We start from the raw sequence: 17,647 nt of genomic DNA, 5'->3' as shown, positions 1-17,647 counted from the left end.
AGCGAATTTTTAACTGTGGCTGTTATTGTCTTGAAAGATGAAGAAGGGTTTTTAATCAACAGAGGGAGGTTTAGAAGGTCAACACATAAATAGTGGTGTGATGTCACTTGGTTTCAATGTTTGCTTACATGAAATGCAGCTACTAACGTCTTGCCAAAATGACACAGCACATGAAACGTTTTGGGCTTTGAAGATACCAACGTTTAAATTGTTATTTAGATGTAGCCATTCTGTTAACAGTGTGAGATTTGATCAGTGAAATGCATCTTTTTTTTCATGTTTTTCATTTATTTTATGGGCGAGAATACAGCCCTGGCGCTGCCAGTCTACATCTTGTAAGGTGCATCGGCTGTTTATTTTGTTCCATATAAAATAAATTAAAATGAAATGCAGTCACCAGAAATCATCACTGAAAAAAAAACTCCTTCCAGTCAGACCCATCAAAAAGACTGGATGGTGTTTGTCAAACCTGCCCCTCCAACCCCCCCCTTACGGACTCTCAGATTACTTGGATCATGTATCTGTCAAATCTAACTTCTGAACCAATTATGCTTCTCATTGATCCGTCTCATTGTGATGTCAGGTATTTTCTTTTCTGTGAATGTGCCGTACGTCGTTGATGCTGCACACCCGAGAGGTGTGGCATCTAAGGAGTGTGGGAGAAAACGGGTTCCACTTAGAATTAAACATGTAATTGAGTTATGTTCTGAAACCTACCTCTCATGGATGAATGGAGGGATGTCTAATTCTTCTGATGCATTCCAAATTAACGTGTTACTTTACATGTTATATATCACATGGCTTCTTTCAATACATTATACAATTCTGACCATATCCTCTGGCATGATAGTGAAATTGAAAAGGAGCAGAGTGAAGAACAGTTTATTATGCATGTCATTTTATTTTTTCCTTGGAAACCAAAGCTTTAAAGATGTTTCCAAATATAAAATAATATGCTTTTGCTATTCGTTTTCATATATTCATTTTAACAATTTTCCGACTCGGCATACTCGTGTTTACTCCACTCATCGTATAAAACTTTATTCATGAGTTCATTCCATTACACCAAACAAACATACACTCAGATGTCGACATCACAGTTTCTTTCTTAACTAATCATGCTGTACTCAGAGAGACGTTACATGACAGTCATTCAACGACTGAGCTCCTCTTTTATGAGTAAATTCACAAAAATGGTGAACGTGCGCACACCTTTGTATCTGCCGTCGACAGCGTTCTAACGGCAGTTTAAAAACGATGATCAAAATGGTCGACAACTGTCATCATTTTGTGTCGGTGATTACATATTTAATGAAATTAATTTGGGTTTAATGGACTTTTTGTGGAAATATTTTCAATGCCCACACAAAAACACCAATTTAAGTAGAATCGGCAGACGATGAATGTGGCTTGATGTGATAGTAAGCTTTCAATGTGCCCTAATTATTTAACCAATTGCCGTTTTTGATCGGCAGGATGTTCGTTTCATTTCAGTCAATGTCACATCATCTTTATTTTCTTGTACACTCTTTGATATCTCAGAAATTGTACTCACTGACGTTCTGTTCCACTACATGACTAATATTTACATGATGTGTAAAATGATATTCCTACACTGCGAGTGTTTCCACGCTGTCGTCACCACTCTTGCACATATTTATTCTTTTAGTTTCTCATTGCTTTTGGCTGATGTATCAGATGGCGGAATGATTCACACAAATACACCCACGTCACACTAACAAGTCAAACTGCCCACACTCTGGGTTGTTTGGCTCTAATGTTGACTGAAGACCAGTTAAGGATTTGTGACCAAACAACTAATGTCCCGTCGCTGAAGCGCCTTATTGGCCCGCTGTAGTTCTGTTCACGGTCTGTGTCAAGTCATTTCCCATCTTGCCTGGGTGACATGCATGACTCCTGTCAAAGTTCATCCTTTTTCGTGCGATGATGGCAGGCAACTGTGCCAGCGTGATCGAGTGAGAGATAAAGCGGTGTGAAATTGTTCCCTGGAACCCCAAAACTGTGTGCTGCATACAGATGAATCAAGCTGTGTCTGACTTTGACGTCTCTGATACAATTTCCTGGGAAGATGGATCATGTTTTTTTTTTTTTTTTTTTAATAAATTCTCGTGTTTTTCTGCGTACAAAAAGAAGATTTAAAATAGGTTTAATAAAGACGCAAAGAGTGAAATCGGTATTTCATCATGTGACCTAAATAAGACTTCTGCAATCCATTCATACTCCAATAGGAAAAATGTGTGAGTCTACATTTGCATTTGTTAAATGCTAATGAGTTTTTTTGGGGGGGATCTAATTTAAACCGAAAGTACTGCGACAAATTGAACTCTTATTAAAATGAAAAATACACATGCATTATGAGCAATTACTTTATGATAATCACTTTATTGAGAGATAAAACGCTGTTCCTATCATTTTCAAGAATAATTGTATTTCAATTTGCGTGATATTTAACAACCAAGGTCAAATTTGTCTTTGTCGATGAGCAAATGACGGTAAATCACTTGGCCTTTCCCATCCGTAGGTTTACACATACATATGTCCAAGATTCATTATGTGGTGTTCCTAGATCAAATGGAGAAAACACTCAGATTTGTAACATAAAAGCAAGTGGTCATTAATATTATGGAAGAAACATCAAAGAGAGTCTGCCCTCTTATTTGGGTCAATTAAGATAATTTTACTTGAGTCCTCATAGATCTAGTCATTTTGTCACGATTGGTTGGAGCCTATGTCAGAAGCACATGTTTGATCGTCTGTAGGACCAAGCTCTGCTGTTCAGCCTAGCTGAAACAGACATACATGAGTGCAGTGAAGCGCCTTCATATGTTCTTCATCTCTTCTTCCTCTCTTTCTTCTCACCAATCGGTGAGTCTACATATCTGCCACCCTTTAGCTAGTCACAATTACAGCTGTCTGTCAGTTAAGGCTGGGAGTCTTAGGGTACTAAGACAGCTCACAATAACGATAATGTCTCTCTCTTAATACCCCTATCTCTAAGGGTGCGCCCAGCCACCCTGCGGAGGAAACTCATCTCAGCTGCTTGTATCCGCGATCTCATCCTTTCGGTCATTACCCAAAGCTCATGACCATAGGTGATAGGGTGAGGAGTTCGGTCATCTGGGAGGAGCTCGGGGTGGACCTCCACATCGAGAGGAACCAGCTGAGGTGACTCGGGCATCTGATCCGAATGCCCCCTGGACGCCTCCCTGGGGAGGTGTTCCGGGCATGTCCTACCGGGAGGAGACCCCGGGGAAGACCCAGGACTCGCTGGAGAGATTATGTCAAAAACAAACAAGAAGTAAAATTGATTCAACATGCCATTTGAATTGTGCAGTACAATTTACAATTTAACAAAAGTACAAATCGAGTCCGCCATAGCGCCGCTGTTTGTTTCGTCTTCACCCCCAATTTTCATGCAACTTGTGCTTTGGAGCGCACCCGGGACGCTGGATGACATCTAAGACGGTGACACACTGCCCTCAGTGACTACAGAACGATGGAAGCGTGTATAGCGGCTGTACTTAATTTATCATAAATAGTCGATACACGACAAGAGTATATCGATAATATATCTTAAGGTGAAATATTGCGATAGTTCGCCTTATCGATAGTTTGTCACAGTCCTTCTGTCAGTACATCCGTCCCACCATCACACGGAGGATTTTTTTTTCAACCCCACCAGTACATCGGCAAGCCCACTGTCTACCTATTACTGTATTAAATTTAATATTAATATTATTTGGAATTTTGATTTTTAGCTCAGTATAGATTAGTTATAATAAAGTGCAACTTTTGTTAATAATAATATAAATAAATAATAACAGTAATAATATTCTCTTCTGTCTTTTTTGTCAACGAAAAGGATTGTGTTTTTTCTTTTCATTCAAATTAAAACAAAGGTTAACTATCAGGACTGAATCATTACTGCACATTGGTCACTTGATGGCTGGATAGTCATTGGTTTTCCGAGCTGCTTCTGTTGTAAATTACCCCCAAACAGCTGCAGAGGAGGACAAAGGGATAACAAATAGTGAGAACAGGTTTAATCGACACTGAAAAGATTCAGAGCAGCTTTCAATGGAAATGCTGCCCGTGAATTTATGTGTTGCGATAAAGCTGTGGTTTGGGGCTCGTGGGCCGAACCCCGACTCTCCTCTAAAAAACCAGCCAAGTATTGCGAGAAAACGCTAAAGCCACGTGGTTTCTCAGCAGGAGTCAAAGGCATGACCTTATCATTTGAAGATGACGGCAATATCCGGCAGCTCTGCCCTGTAGCTTCAATTTGAAAAGGGACATAACATTGAAAGTCGTGTTTGAGATGCAGCTAAATTTGCCGCTGATGTGGAACTCTTTATCAATCCAAGCAATCGGTCCAAATGAGATCTAATGAAATTCCTTTCTCCGTTACTAGGAATATTTGGGGTTATCAGATTTTGAAAAGCTATATTGTCTTTTGCTTCAATGTGCCGAGCTTCATCGGGTTGCTGCAGCTCAGTGACAGTATCAGGAGCGCCGTCTTCCTGATCATCCGTCGTAGCAACACACTGATTAAACTGCTACTTGTGACGTCCTCGCAGCAATTTAGGTGAAGTGCTCTCTCCTTTATCTTTTCTTCTCTAATCTCATTCATCTGCACAAGCATCTCATTCCCCACTTCCTCACTGGGGGTTTGCACGCTCTGCCAGTGAACGTGCAAGTTTGAGGTGATGAATAAAAATTTGGGGCTGATGAATACCGGCGGCTGCCAGATGTGGATGAGACCCCTCTGATGACAGATTGCACTTTTTGTTGGAGGCGACGCAATGAGCCAATTTGTCCCTCTCTGCGGTTCAAGCAGTCGGACGTTTCAGAGGAATCGGTGGCTGCGGCAGAGCGTTGAAATGAAGTAAATTAGTGAATTTAATTTTGCTAACTTCTTTGATTATTTTGATTACCGGGAGTAATACAGGCACTTTCTCTGGATTTCCACCGAGCCCTGATCTTGTACCTCTACGGATATGTAGAACAGATGTCCATTTTGGGCTCCCTGAGTGGTGCCGGGTGATAAAGGGGATTGTTATTAAAATGCAGGCTGCTACAAAGCACGGCACACATTTTTTTGTGAGGCGTAACATGCTCATTTGCATTCACCCAGGTTGCATTCGGAGAGCTGAGCTCCACTGTGATCTGATTATTTGTGGCGGTGGTTTTCTTTAAATGAGGCCTGCAACAGGCTGCGGCGTAAATTGACCAGCCAAAAAAAAAAAACAATAACGCACAGCACATAGCGGGTGTGAGAGATACTCTATCTTCATTCAAATACACTACCAACCAGTGTTGGGCTCTGATCCAGCGTGAAGTGAATGCGTAAATAATCTCTCATCTCTTGGTGGGGGAGGTCGTTTTTAAAGTGTGTCGCGTGTTTGTAATCGAGTTGCGGTGAAGTTTCATTTATTTTCAACGATATTTGGATCTCAGCCCAATGACAGCTCACTCTCACCAGTCATAAAGTGGATGAGCAATGTCTTGTGGTTAATATTTACACGTTTGCAGTGTGTGTTTAAGCTGTGATGCTGCTTGTCATGACGTTTTTATTTCCTCAGTTTTGTTCCTTTTAAAGGGGCCCTTTTGTGATTAATTTTGCAAACATGACCAAGTGTGTTCCTCAAGCTTGATGATGCTCTCCACTGGCAGACTTCACAGAATGACTTCTCTTCCAGTCGCACCACTTACAGCCTTTGTGTTTCCACCCTAGCTAATTGTTGAAAGATAAGGCAGTCTGAGAAGGATGTGAGAAGGATGTGTATTTTCCTCCTCTAAGAAAAGCTAATTGGTTAGCTTTCTTTTTCAAGATGCAGCCTCATTATTCCAAACTCTCACTATGCTGCTAAAACCAGACAGTCTATGTCATAAAATGATTCGCTTGCTTGGACTTTCAACTATTATGTATGTTCACAGCAAACATGATGTGGCTAAAGTGCGTCATGCTGCCAAAATATTGAGCCTCATCACATCAAACCCATGAAATCACGAGCGTTTTTCTTTACTTAAAAGAGCTCAAAATGTGCTGTTTTCGCCCTTATATCTGCAGCTCTGCCAACGGAGTCTATATCCTGGAGGACTGGAGACGAGAAGCACCTGCTGCGACCTGCTGTGGTGTCGGAACGTCTGACACGCAGGCGAAAACAGCTCATTTTGAGCGCTTCAATAAGCATGATAAATAAAAGTAGTGAGGAGTTCATGAATCAAGATCAGAACATTGCCTATTTTGTTTCATGAGTCAGTCTCGATGGTGGACCCCGTTTTCAAAACTAGTTTAGAAGCGATCCTCATGCATTTTTAAGCACCACTGACCTTTCTATAGCGCAAACAGCTCCGCTGTCCCTGCGGCGTAGTGAAGCTGTTTGCGCCGTACTTTGTGGCAAGGATGGTTTTGAGAACTCACTGGCTTCTGCTAATTTTCCTGTGAACTGAAAAGACTCCTACAGTGCGAAAACAGCTTAAGACCACCAGAAGTGTCTCAATTTTGTTTGTCATCGGCAGTTTGAAGCAACTGCACTTCCTGTTTGAAACATCTGAACAAGAAAGAAAATGTGAACGTGAAGACCTAAATGTGAGACGTCTTCCATTTGCAGTGAATTGTTCTCCAAGTTCTTCTTTTGAATATAAGAGATGGTTAAAAGAATTCCAGGGACAGTGGAGATTCGTTGATGTGTTTTTGTGTCCACTGCTGAGATGTGTGGCCGCTGTTTATTCTGTTAAATAGACAGACTTTCCATGGTCTGTGTTTAATTAACAAGCACTTATTTAGACTAATTAACAGAAGCACTTATCAGTTATAAACATCTCTGGTGCAGTTTCAGCTCTTCCCTGTGGATGTCTGAGATCCAAATTGCCTCCTCTCAACTCCTAATAAACTCCTAACCCTTTTTCCATCAACTCCTTGTAGAACCGTGTTCCTCCTGAACCGCGGAGTGAAAGTCAAAAGCTGCCATTTCTTCTGCTTTTGGTCCCAGCTGACAGATGAGGGATTTATTTGGGTCTATATCTGCCACATCTGAAAGCTTAACTGATTGAAGTTTATTTATATGGAGCAGCACATATGGAGACACGCCATGCTTCAAACCACTGGCAAATATCACCCGCAACACTCCACATGTGCAGCAACAAAGAGTGCTATGTATTATATGTGGTTGAAGGACTATTGTGTAAAGTCTTCTTCTTAATCTTCAAATCACTAGATCACTTAAATGATTTCACTGATGGATCATATCCTTTGTTGAATGCAACGTTTCTCTTCATTCACAAACTTTCCTTCTCAGCACACCTTGAGTAGGTTTTTCATCTTTCTCCTTCATCCCACGTGTGACATTGTTAGTCCCACGCAGGCTCTGGCACATGCGTCAACGTTACACTCTTTCAAATGATTCATCGGCCAGTGTCCAGAATTTAGCGAACAGTATCATGTCATTCAGTACCTGTGTTGTCAAACGTTCTCCTCTGCTCCATCAGTTCTGTTGAAATGTAGCTGTTAGTGTGAACAAAGAAAAGAGCAAATGTCAGAATTGAGTCCCAAATCACAAAAGCAATATTTCTAAAACTCGCTCGTATTTCATTTTGCTGAGAAAATAGGCACATTTGTTGAAGCCTTGAGATGTCACAGAAACGCAGGCGAGGAACACATGTGGGTGTTCTTGTAATACTTTGCAAGAACTGTTTAATGTCCTTGTCGCTGATGACAGTGTGTTGGTTTGTTTATACTGTTTAAGTCCTGTCAACAATGTTTGCTTCTTCTACCCCTGATATTTTTGTACATTTAGCATCAGCCTTAGCGCCAGAGCAGTCAGATCGTGCACGAAACTCATACATGCGATGTTTGATGTGTAGTCCAAATAATGACCTGTTTTCACAAGCAAATAAATCATAACTTACACGACAAACGTAGTAGAAATTCACACCATTTGAATTGAGCTACAGCATGTAATCCAGGGCAACATGGACCACAAATTAACTTTGATCCCCCCGTAGACTTCCATTGATTTTTTTTTTCCAATGTTGAAGGGGTGGAGAAGAAACAGCGGTGATGATTCACTCCTAAAATACATTTCCAGTCATTAGCTACTGCATATATCCTTTTTTCAAGTTAACTTACACAACATCTGAAAACAGAATAGATTTCAAAGAGAAAAATCTGAAACTGTGATCTGTCTGGGAAAAGAAAAATACATTACAAAAGCAGCATATTGGATTCCTTCGTATCCCTGCTCCTTCCCATCCCTGATACGACACTGAAAAAGAAGAGTTGTTGTTTTGTGCAGTTTCTCAGGAAAGTTACGAGAAGTTCTTTATCCAACTAAAACTTTCTTCTCCTAATGTCACTTTTTTTAGTTGTTCTTTTACTTCTTGGATGAACTTTTAAAATGAACACCTCTTGTCCTCTCAGAACTACAATTTCAATACATTATAACACATTAATAACACACAGAAGCCAGTCCTCCTTCACTCTCCCTCACCATCTGCTATTTATCTTGTGTTTGGCCTGACTGGTGAAAGCAGCCTGCTGCCCAGAATTTGGCACCCTTGAGGTTACAGCCTCATATAGGCTGTTGTTCCACATTATTGGTATTGCTTGCTCTTGGTGATGTACAAGAGCAGCTCAATTACTAGAGTTTTGTGTAGCAATATTACTGCTACTGCTACTACTACTACTACTACTACTAATAATAATAATAATAATAAAGCATGTGGAATATGGAGGTGTGCTTGTGTAAAAAGTACTTACATTTGTGTTGAATTTTAAATGCTAAATAAAGCCTTTGCCTTTGTTTCACCCCATAGCCCGAAGAGGGAGCAGCCAGTCTTTGAAATGAATTCTTCATTGGTTGCCCCATATCTGCATCTTTCTTTTACAATTATAAATCTGACGTCTGGGCCTTAATTGAGAACATCAGCCAAAACGGATTGTTAATTAACCACGTTTTCTGTCTGAATGCTCCAGACCATTTAGGCTAATAGGACTGCATCGCCCGGAGGAGGAGCTAGTTATATACCCATCTTCTATTCAACTGGCCTGAGAACCACAAAATCTGAAAGCGACTCTCACATGACTGTAAAAGGATCAATGAGTTTTGAGTGAAAGTTCATGATAAATTCAAACACTCTTCTCGTAAGATACTGAAAGAGCAGTGTTCAGTGTGTGACACAGAAACACATCAAAGTGGCTGCACAAACACGTGGATGTCTCTCAGCAAAAACTGCGCAGAGGAGAGGGAAAAGATGGATAGTTAAATAAACATTAACACAGCAAGATCATTTCCTACTCGATATGAAGAAAGCCCTTCATCCTTGTGCACTTCAAACTCCTCCGTACTTTGAGGCAGAAACTTGTCCACCCAGAGGACAAGACCGCGGAACATAAGAAGAGCATTGTGATCTATGCGGTCCGGCGCGTCCCTCAGAGGATTGTCCGAACTTGCACATTTGAGGAGCATGGCAAAGGACCATGACACATATGGGAGGAGTCATTTCTTTTGGGACCAGAGTTGGCTGTCGTCCTCCATAGGAAGGACAAGCGACACTCTATTTGGGACAGTAGCGCACGCGGTTTGACCTTAAAGAGTGGGTGCGTGAGGCTTCTACTGTTAAACAATTGTGTCAATCTAAGGGCTTGTTTTCTCATTAGACGCCTTGTTCACACATTTAAAATCATTTATCAAATACGATAAATGAGCTCAATTGCGTGGAAATACAATGTAAGTCCAATTTGTCTGTTTTGTTGGTGCGATAGTGTGTGAATGTTTGTTTGTTGTGTGTATGATTTAGAATTTGTTGGTGTACATAAAACAAAGTTTGGTGAGTCCCCCACAAGTGATCATTCTCCCATACCTACCTTGGTATACCTATGGTATAGCAAGCGTCTCCGTCCACACAGAGTGGTCCAGATGACTGGGGAGTAGAACCCTCACGGCCAGTGTGAGGGCCTATTGAGACGTCCCTGCAGTTAGAGGAAATTAAAGCCAGCTACCTTTCACAAGTTCAACATCTGAGTTGGACTTCTGTCCAGTTTTAATTCTGAATCGATCCTCTTCCTCCCGGCTGCATTCTTTTTTTTTTATGTTTGGCACATTAACTTGCTTAAATGACCACAATAAACAAGGTTCGATTTAACACGGAGCATCGACTGAGATGCAGAGAGGAGCTGCAAAGTTCAGTGTGAAGAATCCAAATGTTGTGACCCGTTTCTCATCCGTCCATTGTCGTCACCGCTTAACACTGCGACAGTTTGTACAACTCTGACTTGTTCTTGTCACTCTGACTGTGGAAGAATGTGCTCACGCATTGTGTTTGTCTTGGCAGATTCTGGACGTGCGTAATGTGTTGGTGGTGGTGTCTCGCTGGTATGGAGGCATTTTACTGGGTCCTGACCGCTTCAAACACATCAACAACTGTGCCCGAAACATCCTGGTGGAGGAGGGATACACTGCCTCCACAGTGAGATGCTCCACACCCGACCACTCTCTCCTCTGTCATCTTTCTCTGACACATCATCCATCATGTTTGTCCTCACTGACACTTTTCTGATGCTGCAAACACCTGATCCACAGATAATTATTGTCTTTTATCTTGCGGAAACTGATCTGTATCTGATGCGTTTTGGATGCTGTGGTGAACTATTTATTTTCTTTATACATAGTGTGTGTGTGGCGGGGGGGCTTGTTTATACTGCCTCGTGGGGATCAATTTTTGACAACACAATATCCTTGTGGGTACCTGTCCCCACGGGTCCAAACCTCAATTTGAGGATGAGGTTGAAGACTTCAAAATAACTGATGATTAGGTTTGGTTCAGAGTCATGTTTAAGGTGAGCCATGTTGGATGGTTAGGTTTAGGGTAAAAGGCTGCGGAAAGCCTTATGTCAATCAGAATCCTTACAATGTCCCCACAGGGATAGCAATACAAACGTGTGCCTGCGTGCATGCGTGCGTGTGCATCAGTGGCAGAAAAGTTTATTCACAAGTGTCTTCAGAAGTTTTTCAAGAGAATAATGACAAGATACATGTGCACCCACTCTTAACTACGATTATGAGCTCAAGGTCAAAGGTGACAGTACGAGATCTCAAATATTATGAAAGCGTACAACATCCTAGTGCCAAATGAACATACAGCAGGGGTCGGCCCAGACACACACACTGCCGTTGCCTAGCTACACTGAATTTATTTTGCATGAGGTCAAACACTTGTATTCTGCTCAGCTATGTATACACACGACTGTGTAAATAGAAAATGCAAAACAAAAGTGCACGGTTACACTTAAGATTAGGGAACATATATTAACATCGAAAAATACCTTTTGTATTAGCAGCATATCAGCAAAAGCTTACAATACAGTATCAAAAAAAATGGAGAATGTAGTATGAATAAATAATGAATATGTTGAATGAATAATGAACTTGTGTAAAACAAAAACACTTGGAGAAGTGATAGATTGGCTCATGCTGTTCCTGAGATTATCCTGACAATGTTCATTGCTACACGGAGGAATCTTAACTTCACAAATCACAAATGCTGTTGCGACATGTGAAAAACAATGTGCATATTGTAACCTACTATATTGAAAACTGCTACTATCCAAGAGCTACAAACAACACTGTCGGAAAGAGGGGAAGTGCACACCAAGTCCTGGTCCCATTGGCTGTTATTGAATTTATAAACTGGGTTCATTTGTGTGAGTGTCAAAAAATATGCAAATATAAGAGGCCAAAGCATAAAAAGTAAAGCTAGCACTCTTTTAGATTGCAGCAAGTGAGGTTCAAAGAGGTGCCACCCATTCGTGCCTGTGATGTCTCAGGACTCCGCAAGCATTCGGTGAAACCCCAGCTTTACTGTACGTTACTAGGTTTTCATTATCACAGGTAAAACTGTGACAGATGTTATCAGGGCGATCGTTCAGGTCAGCTGTCATCCCTGCTTTTACTGATCCGCCTAATGTGAATAATGAGTAATGTGTTGTAACGCTTGTGTACTATTACTGGCAACATTCTGATACTTACAATACTTTTTTCATTGAGCATGAGCTTAGCTTGAAGTACCAACATGTTTTTTTGTGGATGACAAGAATAAATTCACGTAGAATGTTTGATATTTACTCATCAATGCCATATGCCAAATGTATCAAGCCAAATTGTTGTTTTTAAAAGATATTTGAAACATAGAAACATAGAATTCCGAATGTCATCTTCAGCCTACGATCAGACGATTGATATGAGCTTGCCGTTTTCGCAGTTCCCATCTGGATTCCTTTCATTTCACCACTTGCTGTCTGAATTGGGGATGTTGGCTCGCTTGTGTCTTGTTCCTCCATGTTTGCAAGATCAAACACTTCCTCCTTGCCGTCGCTGGCCCGAAGTTCTGTCTACTGGGCTTTGATGTGGTCGTTTGGGTTCAGCTAACTTACTCCCTCTCATTCTCCCATTGACCTTTGAGCTGTCAACGCGCAGAGATTAAAGTACTGCCAACCAAAACCTTCACTTACTGCAAAAACTGCCCCCTGATTTTATTCCCAACAAGCTGGACTACTGCTGGACTCTGTCACGCTGAATTAGAGGCCGTTTTTACCGGATGAAAGGCTGCAAACTTGGGAGACGGTTTTCCTGCTAATCATAAACTTCTGAAAGAAACATTTTGGGACCAACCTCTTTCTGTCTTGACAGGAAGATTAACCATTTAAAACCAGTAGACGGAAGGAAATCGAACGCGCTGATTCATCTATTCTTCAGGGATCTTCACCAGGCTATAATTTCCTCCATCTCTTTTTTTTTTTTTTTAGGATAATGCAAAACACACGACACTTTTTCTCCTGGGAATGTTGCAACTTAATTATATAAGAGATACATTTGGTCAAAGCAGCTAGATTCAGAATTGATGAGCCTGTTTTCAAAGCATTTCCGCTCGATGAGGACGTGCGCTGTAAATGGAAGCTAGTTTTTGCGCCTACTGTCGGACACACATTAAAATCAGGCCTACTGGACCAATATACACATGGAAGGAGCAAATAGCAGAATGATGTGGAAAAAAAAGACAAGGAAATGATTATAGTGTCCGAAAATGATTGAAACACATCTGCATTGAGATCTGTGCACAAGGCTTTTCATGTACACTGTTGACTCTCAATTCTATGATTAACCATAATAGTTACAGCTTTCTTTCTTTCTTTCTTTTTTTTAACATTATCATTGCCACTCATATTTGTAAAAATTGTACAGCCTCTTTGCAGTCTCTTCGCCCTGAAGTCCAACATGCGTGACACAAATTTAGACTGTCATTGCACGGATGCTAAGCAAATAACGTTCATAATCCAAATGACAAGGGATTTACCAAAATGGTTTTTCATAAAGCTGCACTTTTTACTCATAAATAAAATTAATACATCATCCAAACAGCATTTTCACTGTCCTCTTTAAAATGGGATATTTTGTTTAATTTCTTAGTTAAATTAAAAAGAAAGAATGAATGAATAATTATTTCAGACCCACATCAAACATTTAGGATTAAATTTTCATGAGAAGAATTATACTAAATGAATAGTTACTGAACCTCAATGACGATGAAACTCAGTTACTGGGGCTTTGAACTGGAGTTGGTTTGTCAGATCGCGCTGTGCAGATGAGAGATTTCTGATGCGATTGGCTGACTTGGACCAGATCAGCGATCAGCACCTGATTATTTTCCACAATCCTCACAAAACTTCAGGCATACTATTAAAAGCCATGTGTGACATCCTGACCTGTGCATTGCGTGGACATTGCTTACTCATTTTGCTTGCTTTTGTTTTGGCTGAATATATTTTGTGTGTTTAAAAAAATTCTCTTGAGTTTAACATTTGTTTTCCAATTGTTTTTTAAGTAACTCTGAGGAAACCCCTGTTAAGCCACACGAAAAGTCACCAATTCTTAAGGTGGATTAAATAAGGTGTCATTCTTCAAACCCATAATTCAGAGTATAGCTGATTTACCTGTGTATTTGCTCCAGTTTTCCATGTTTCAATGAGTCACTCAGTACAGCATCAAACTGATGAGTCTGAGGAGTTCCTCTCCACTCTGAGAGTAATAATGAGGACATCCACAAGAGTGCTTAAAACTAGAATGTTTGGTTTGATGCAATTACGAGAACACATTCAAACACAGCGCCGCGTGCCAATCAGTGCTCTGCAATTTGCATTTTGCAGTAAGCCAGGGAAACACAGTGGGAGTTCAAACTGAAGTGTCTGTCAAAAATTGAGTCACGAGGTGTAAAGCCGCTCTCCGATGTTGAGTGCGGAAAACTCTCTGGCTCAATTAAGCAGAATACTAATGTGAGATCATGACTTTTTCTGCAGCCCTATTAAGTCTTGTCTTCTTTCACAGGAGGAATCTGCTAAATCTGGAGGGAAGAGCAAGAGGCCAAAAACGAAGAAGATGAAATGAAGTTTACAAGGAAATCATTTGTTGCTTTGGATGGTTGACTGTCACCTGCCAACTCATGTCGTCATGACTTTAGGTGCTCTTAAGTTTAGCTTTTTAATAAAAAGTCACTTGGAGATCAAAAGTTGTTCTGGCAGTTGAACTAATGTATTTTTTGGTGATGTGTGACACAAGCCCTTCATGCTGATGAGTTTCTGTGAACTACAAAAATCTGCATCTGAATGAAATTCAGCCACAATTTATTCTGTGTTTGCTAGAAATCTGATCAGACAATTTTCAAAAATGAGTGTTAAGAGATGAAGTTTGACAAGCACTGAGGCGCTGGCACGTCCCCCCTGTGATTCACATGTTCACCTTTCCTGGTAGCTGTGAGTGCATGCGACGTGTCTACTGAATATTCCCAGTCTCTCAATTGCATGTTGTCTCCCCACATTTACCTCCTGGGCCTTCCTGTGGGCTTCGCCTCACCTCTCCGATTTGGTGCCACTCAATCCCTGAGAAAGCCTGGGCTGCATATTAACAACTCCTGGGTCGGCTTTAGGCAGCTGAGGACTGCTTTCTAAAAATACCCCGCACTCATCTGTGCAATTGGCAGTTTCACTGCCGCAACCTCCCTATTGAGATGTGTAGACAAAAAATGGCTTTGAGCGTCTTGCTGGAATGTTTGAGATGTCACCTGAAGGAGCAGCTGCTCTGGGATGACTGGGACAGAGCTGCGGGTCTTTACATGTGGAATGTAACCGTTTCTGGCAAAACTCTCATCACTTGAATTATTTTTAAGTGTTATAAACCAATCAAAAAGGATTTTATACAGAGAGGGAAAATTCAACCACAAGCACCAGTGCTCTTTATAAAGGTCACATCAGACTCAGGAGGCTGAGGTCTTTAGGGATGCAGTGGGAAGTCCTGAAGACCTTTTATAACTCGTGGCTTCAGTCTTCTACGCTGTGGTTCTCCTTGCTGCTGCAGATTTGGCGTTTCCTCAATAAAAGATTCTGATCTAGCCTCTCTACAAGTGGCAACCTAAGCTGTCTTCGGTGAGCTACAGCGTCCTTGAACTGGTGACAGGTTTGGGGAGTCTCTTGCAGTACATGAATTTTGAGGTCTGAAGGTCCTGCTCAAACAAACCCACTAAACCCTTATGGGTTACGTATATCAATATTTAATGTTAGTAAATATTATCTATGTTATTATTCAGTGTTTTGGAGCAGTCCGATGTCAATCTCTAATCCCTCAAGTCATCCCTTCACGAACAATGTGATTCCTCAACACCCTTATCAAAGCGTGCTGTTCTTGGCTGATACCACCGCAACTTCCTGCCATCTTGTCTTTATAGCGATGTAATTCATGGATGTGTATGACATTTTTTGTACACACTAAATGAAAACACAGTATTTATTGTCTCTAATTATGTCACAGACCTTTCAAGCGTAGTTCCATGTTGGACTTCACTGACTTGTTGGATTCATTGTCAACTGTTACGTTTGTTACTGGAAAAAAAAAGGTTGTGAATAGGAAGTCTAATATACTGAATGCAGACAGGTGACTTTGTGAAACCATAGTACAAAACTAAAATTAAGACCCAAAATACATTGAGATTACATTGGGAGTCACACTAACAGGGAGAGAAATGTGAGCAGCAACAGCCTGAACTCAGGGTATTGTAAGATGTCAGCATCAACTCTTCAATTTCCTTTCCATTAAATGCTGATTCAAGGCGGATATGTTGCATTGAATTGAGATTAAAATGTGAAATGGTTATGAATGGGAAATCTCAAAACCAAAAGTGTGGAATACCAAAGTAGATTAATAAAAGTCACCGAACAGAAGAGAGCAGAACAAAAAAAATCACATTATTCGATCAAACTTCAAAACCACAATACAGACTACAAGTGTTGGTACCAGCAAGCCATGCAAAGGGAGCATCTGCTACACTCCACCCAGATCCTCCCAGGTGAGGCAGCACTCACAGGTGTTTCTAGGGAGTTCAGTAGCTGTTGAGGAACTTAGCTATCAGCCTGCCTGCTACAGCACATCTGCGAAACTAGAAATCTGTCTTCTGAGGAAGGATGTGGCGCATTACCACAGGAAGTATCTGTGACCACAGATGAGATATTAATGTGACTCAAATGAACACGGTCATTTAAGAGCTTTTCTCAGATGTTCACCCAGAGTCACAGGAGTCTGCTTTTGGGAAATGTTTTAACACACAGCAGCTTCGCCACAGGATGAGGCACCATGAGCCAGTCAGACTCGACGGGAGACAAGACCCCTCGCAGGAAGTGCCGGAGTTCAAATGCCATATTATCATGACATCCTGGATATATTTAGGATCTTGGTGTTGCATTTGCGTCAACACTGTGTCTGTAAAAGCCTCCTGCAAAGTGAACATAGTGGATTTACATGACTGGAACGGAAAACAGTCTTTTGGGAAATTACTTCACTGGTATACCAGTATTGAACATAAATTGAAATAGATGTAAATAAAGTTTATTTTGTGTAGTAACTGAGGAAAGCACAAGACACTTAGGAGTAACTAAGCAATGTTTCCATTCCATTGTATACTTAAAAAAATTGCTTCCAAAATGATGTGCCTCGTGATGGACTGACAACTTCCTGGCTGTTCCCTAATGTTTAAATAAAAGGGATTGTTTCCAACCGTTAGGGAAGAAATTGAGTGAATTTAAATATGTAATAAAACAATATCTTTCTAAATATAAATGGTACTTAAAAGATGGAACATTGATATGTTCACAGTACAAAATATTTATAGTATAAAGGGGTGAACTGTTCGTTTTAACCTTGACGAATAAATTATTTAAACGACGTCTTGCTGATGTAAAAAAAAAAAACTGATAAGGAACAATCAGTTCAGTGAGAAACGAGTGCGTAAAGCACTCTGAAGCAAGACGAGAACGTGGATACGGAGTAGTCTTCCGGTGTCAATTCTCTAACTCAATATAGCAGTTAAAACGAAAACATTAAGAATAGAAATCCCGCGATCACTGGTACCATTGTTTCTGGAAGATTTGAACAAATAAGCCCGTCTTTTATGGTAATTCATGCCAGCAAATGTTGTCAATACGCGTTTGATTTTGAAGGCAAACCGGATGCAGCGCTCTTGTTGCGTCTGTCTTGCTGCTTCTGACAAAAGCGGGTGTCCGCTCCGCGCTCCGCTGCCACACGCT

General features: G+C 40.8%; 1 protein-coding gene across 4 annotated transcripts in view; it reads left to right on the top strand.

Annotated features, from left to right (window-relative positions):
- The window catches only part of impact (impact RWD domain protein), a 29,498-nt gene extending 14,599 nt beyond the window's left edge, over positions 1-14,899 (top strand). For 2 of the 4 annotated variants that reach the window (XM_053884052.1, XM_053884059.1), the window contains 2 exons: positions 10,357-10,491; positions 14,403-14,899. In XM_053884052.1, coding sequence (XP_053740027.1) covers positions 10,357-10,491; positions 14,403-14,462 — 195 coding nt within the window. In that variant the 3' untranslated portion in view covers positions 14,463-14,899. Of the gene's footprint in view, positions 1-6,091; positions 7,115-10,356; positions 10,492-14,402 lie in introns of those variants that run through there. The other 2 variants (XM_053884042.1, XM_053884068.1) reach the window with 2 other exon arrangements.
- Positions 14,900-17,647: the final 2,748 nt, after the last annotated feature.

Source organism: Synchiropus splendidus, chromosome 1 (genome assembly GCF_027744825.2).
Source record: "Synchiropus splendidus isolate RoL2022-P1 chromosome 1, RoL_Sspl_1.0, whole genome shotgun sequence".
In the NCBI taxonomy this organism is placed as follows: domain Eukaryota; kingdom Metazoa; phylum Chordata; class Actinopteri; order Syngnathiformes; family Callionymidae; genus Synchiropus; species Synchiropus splendidus.
The sequence above is the reverse complement of the archived record's forward strand: the minus strand, read 5'-3'. Positions and strand labels throughout refer to the sequence as shown.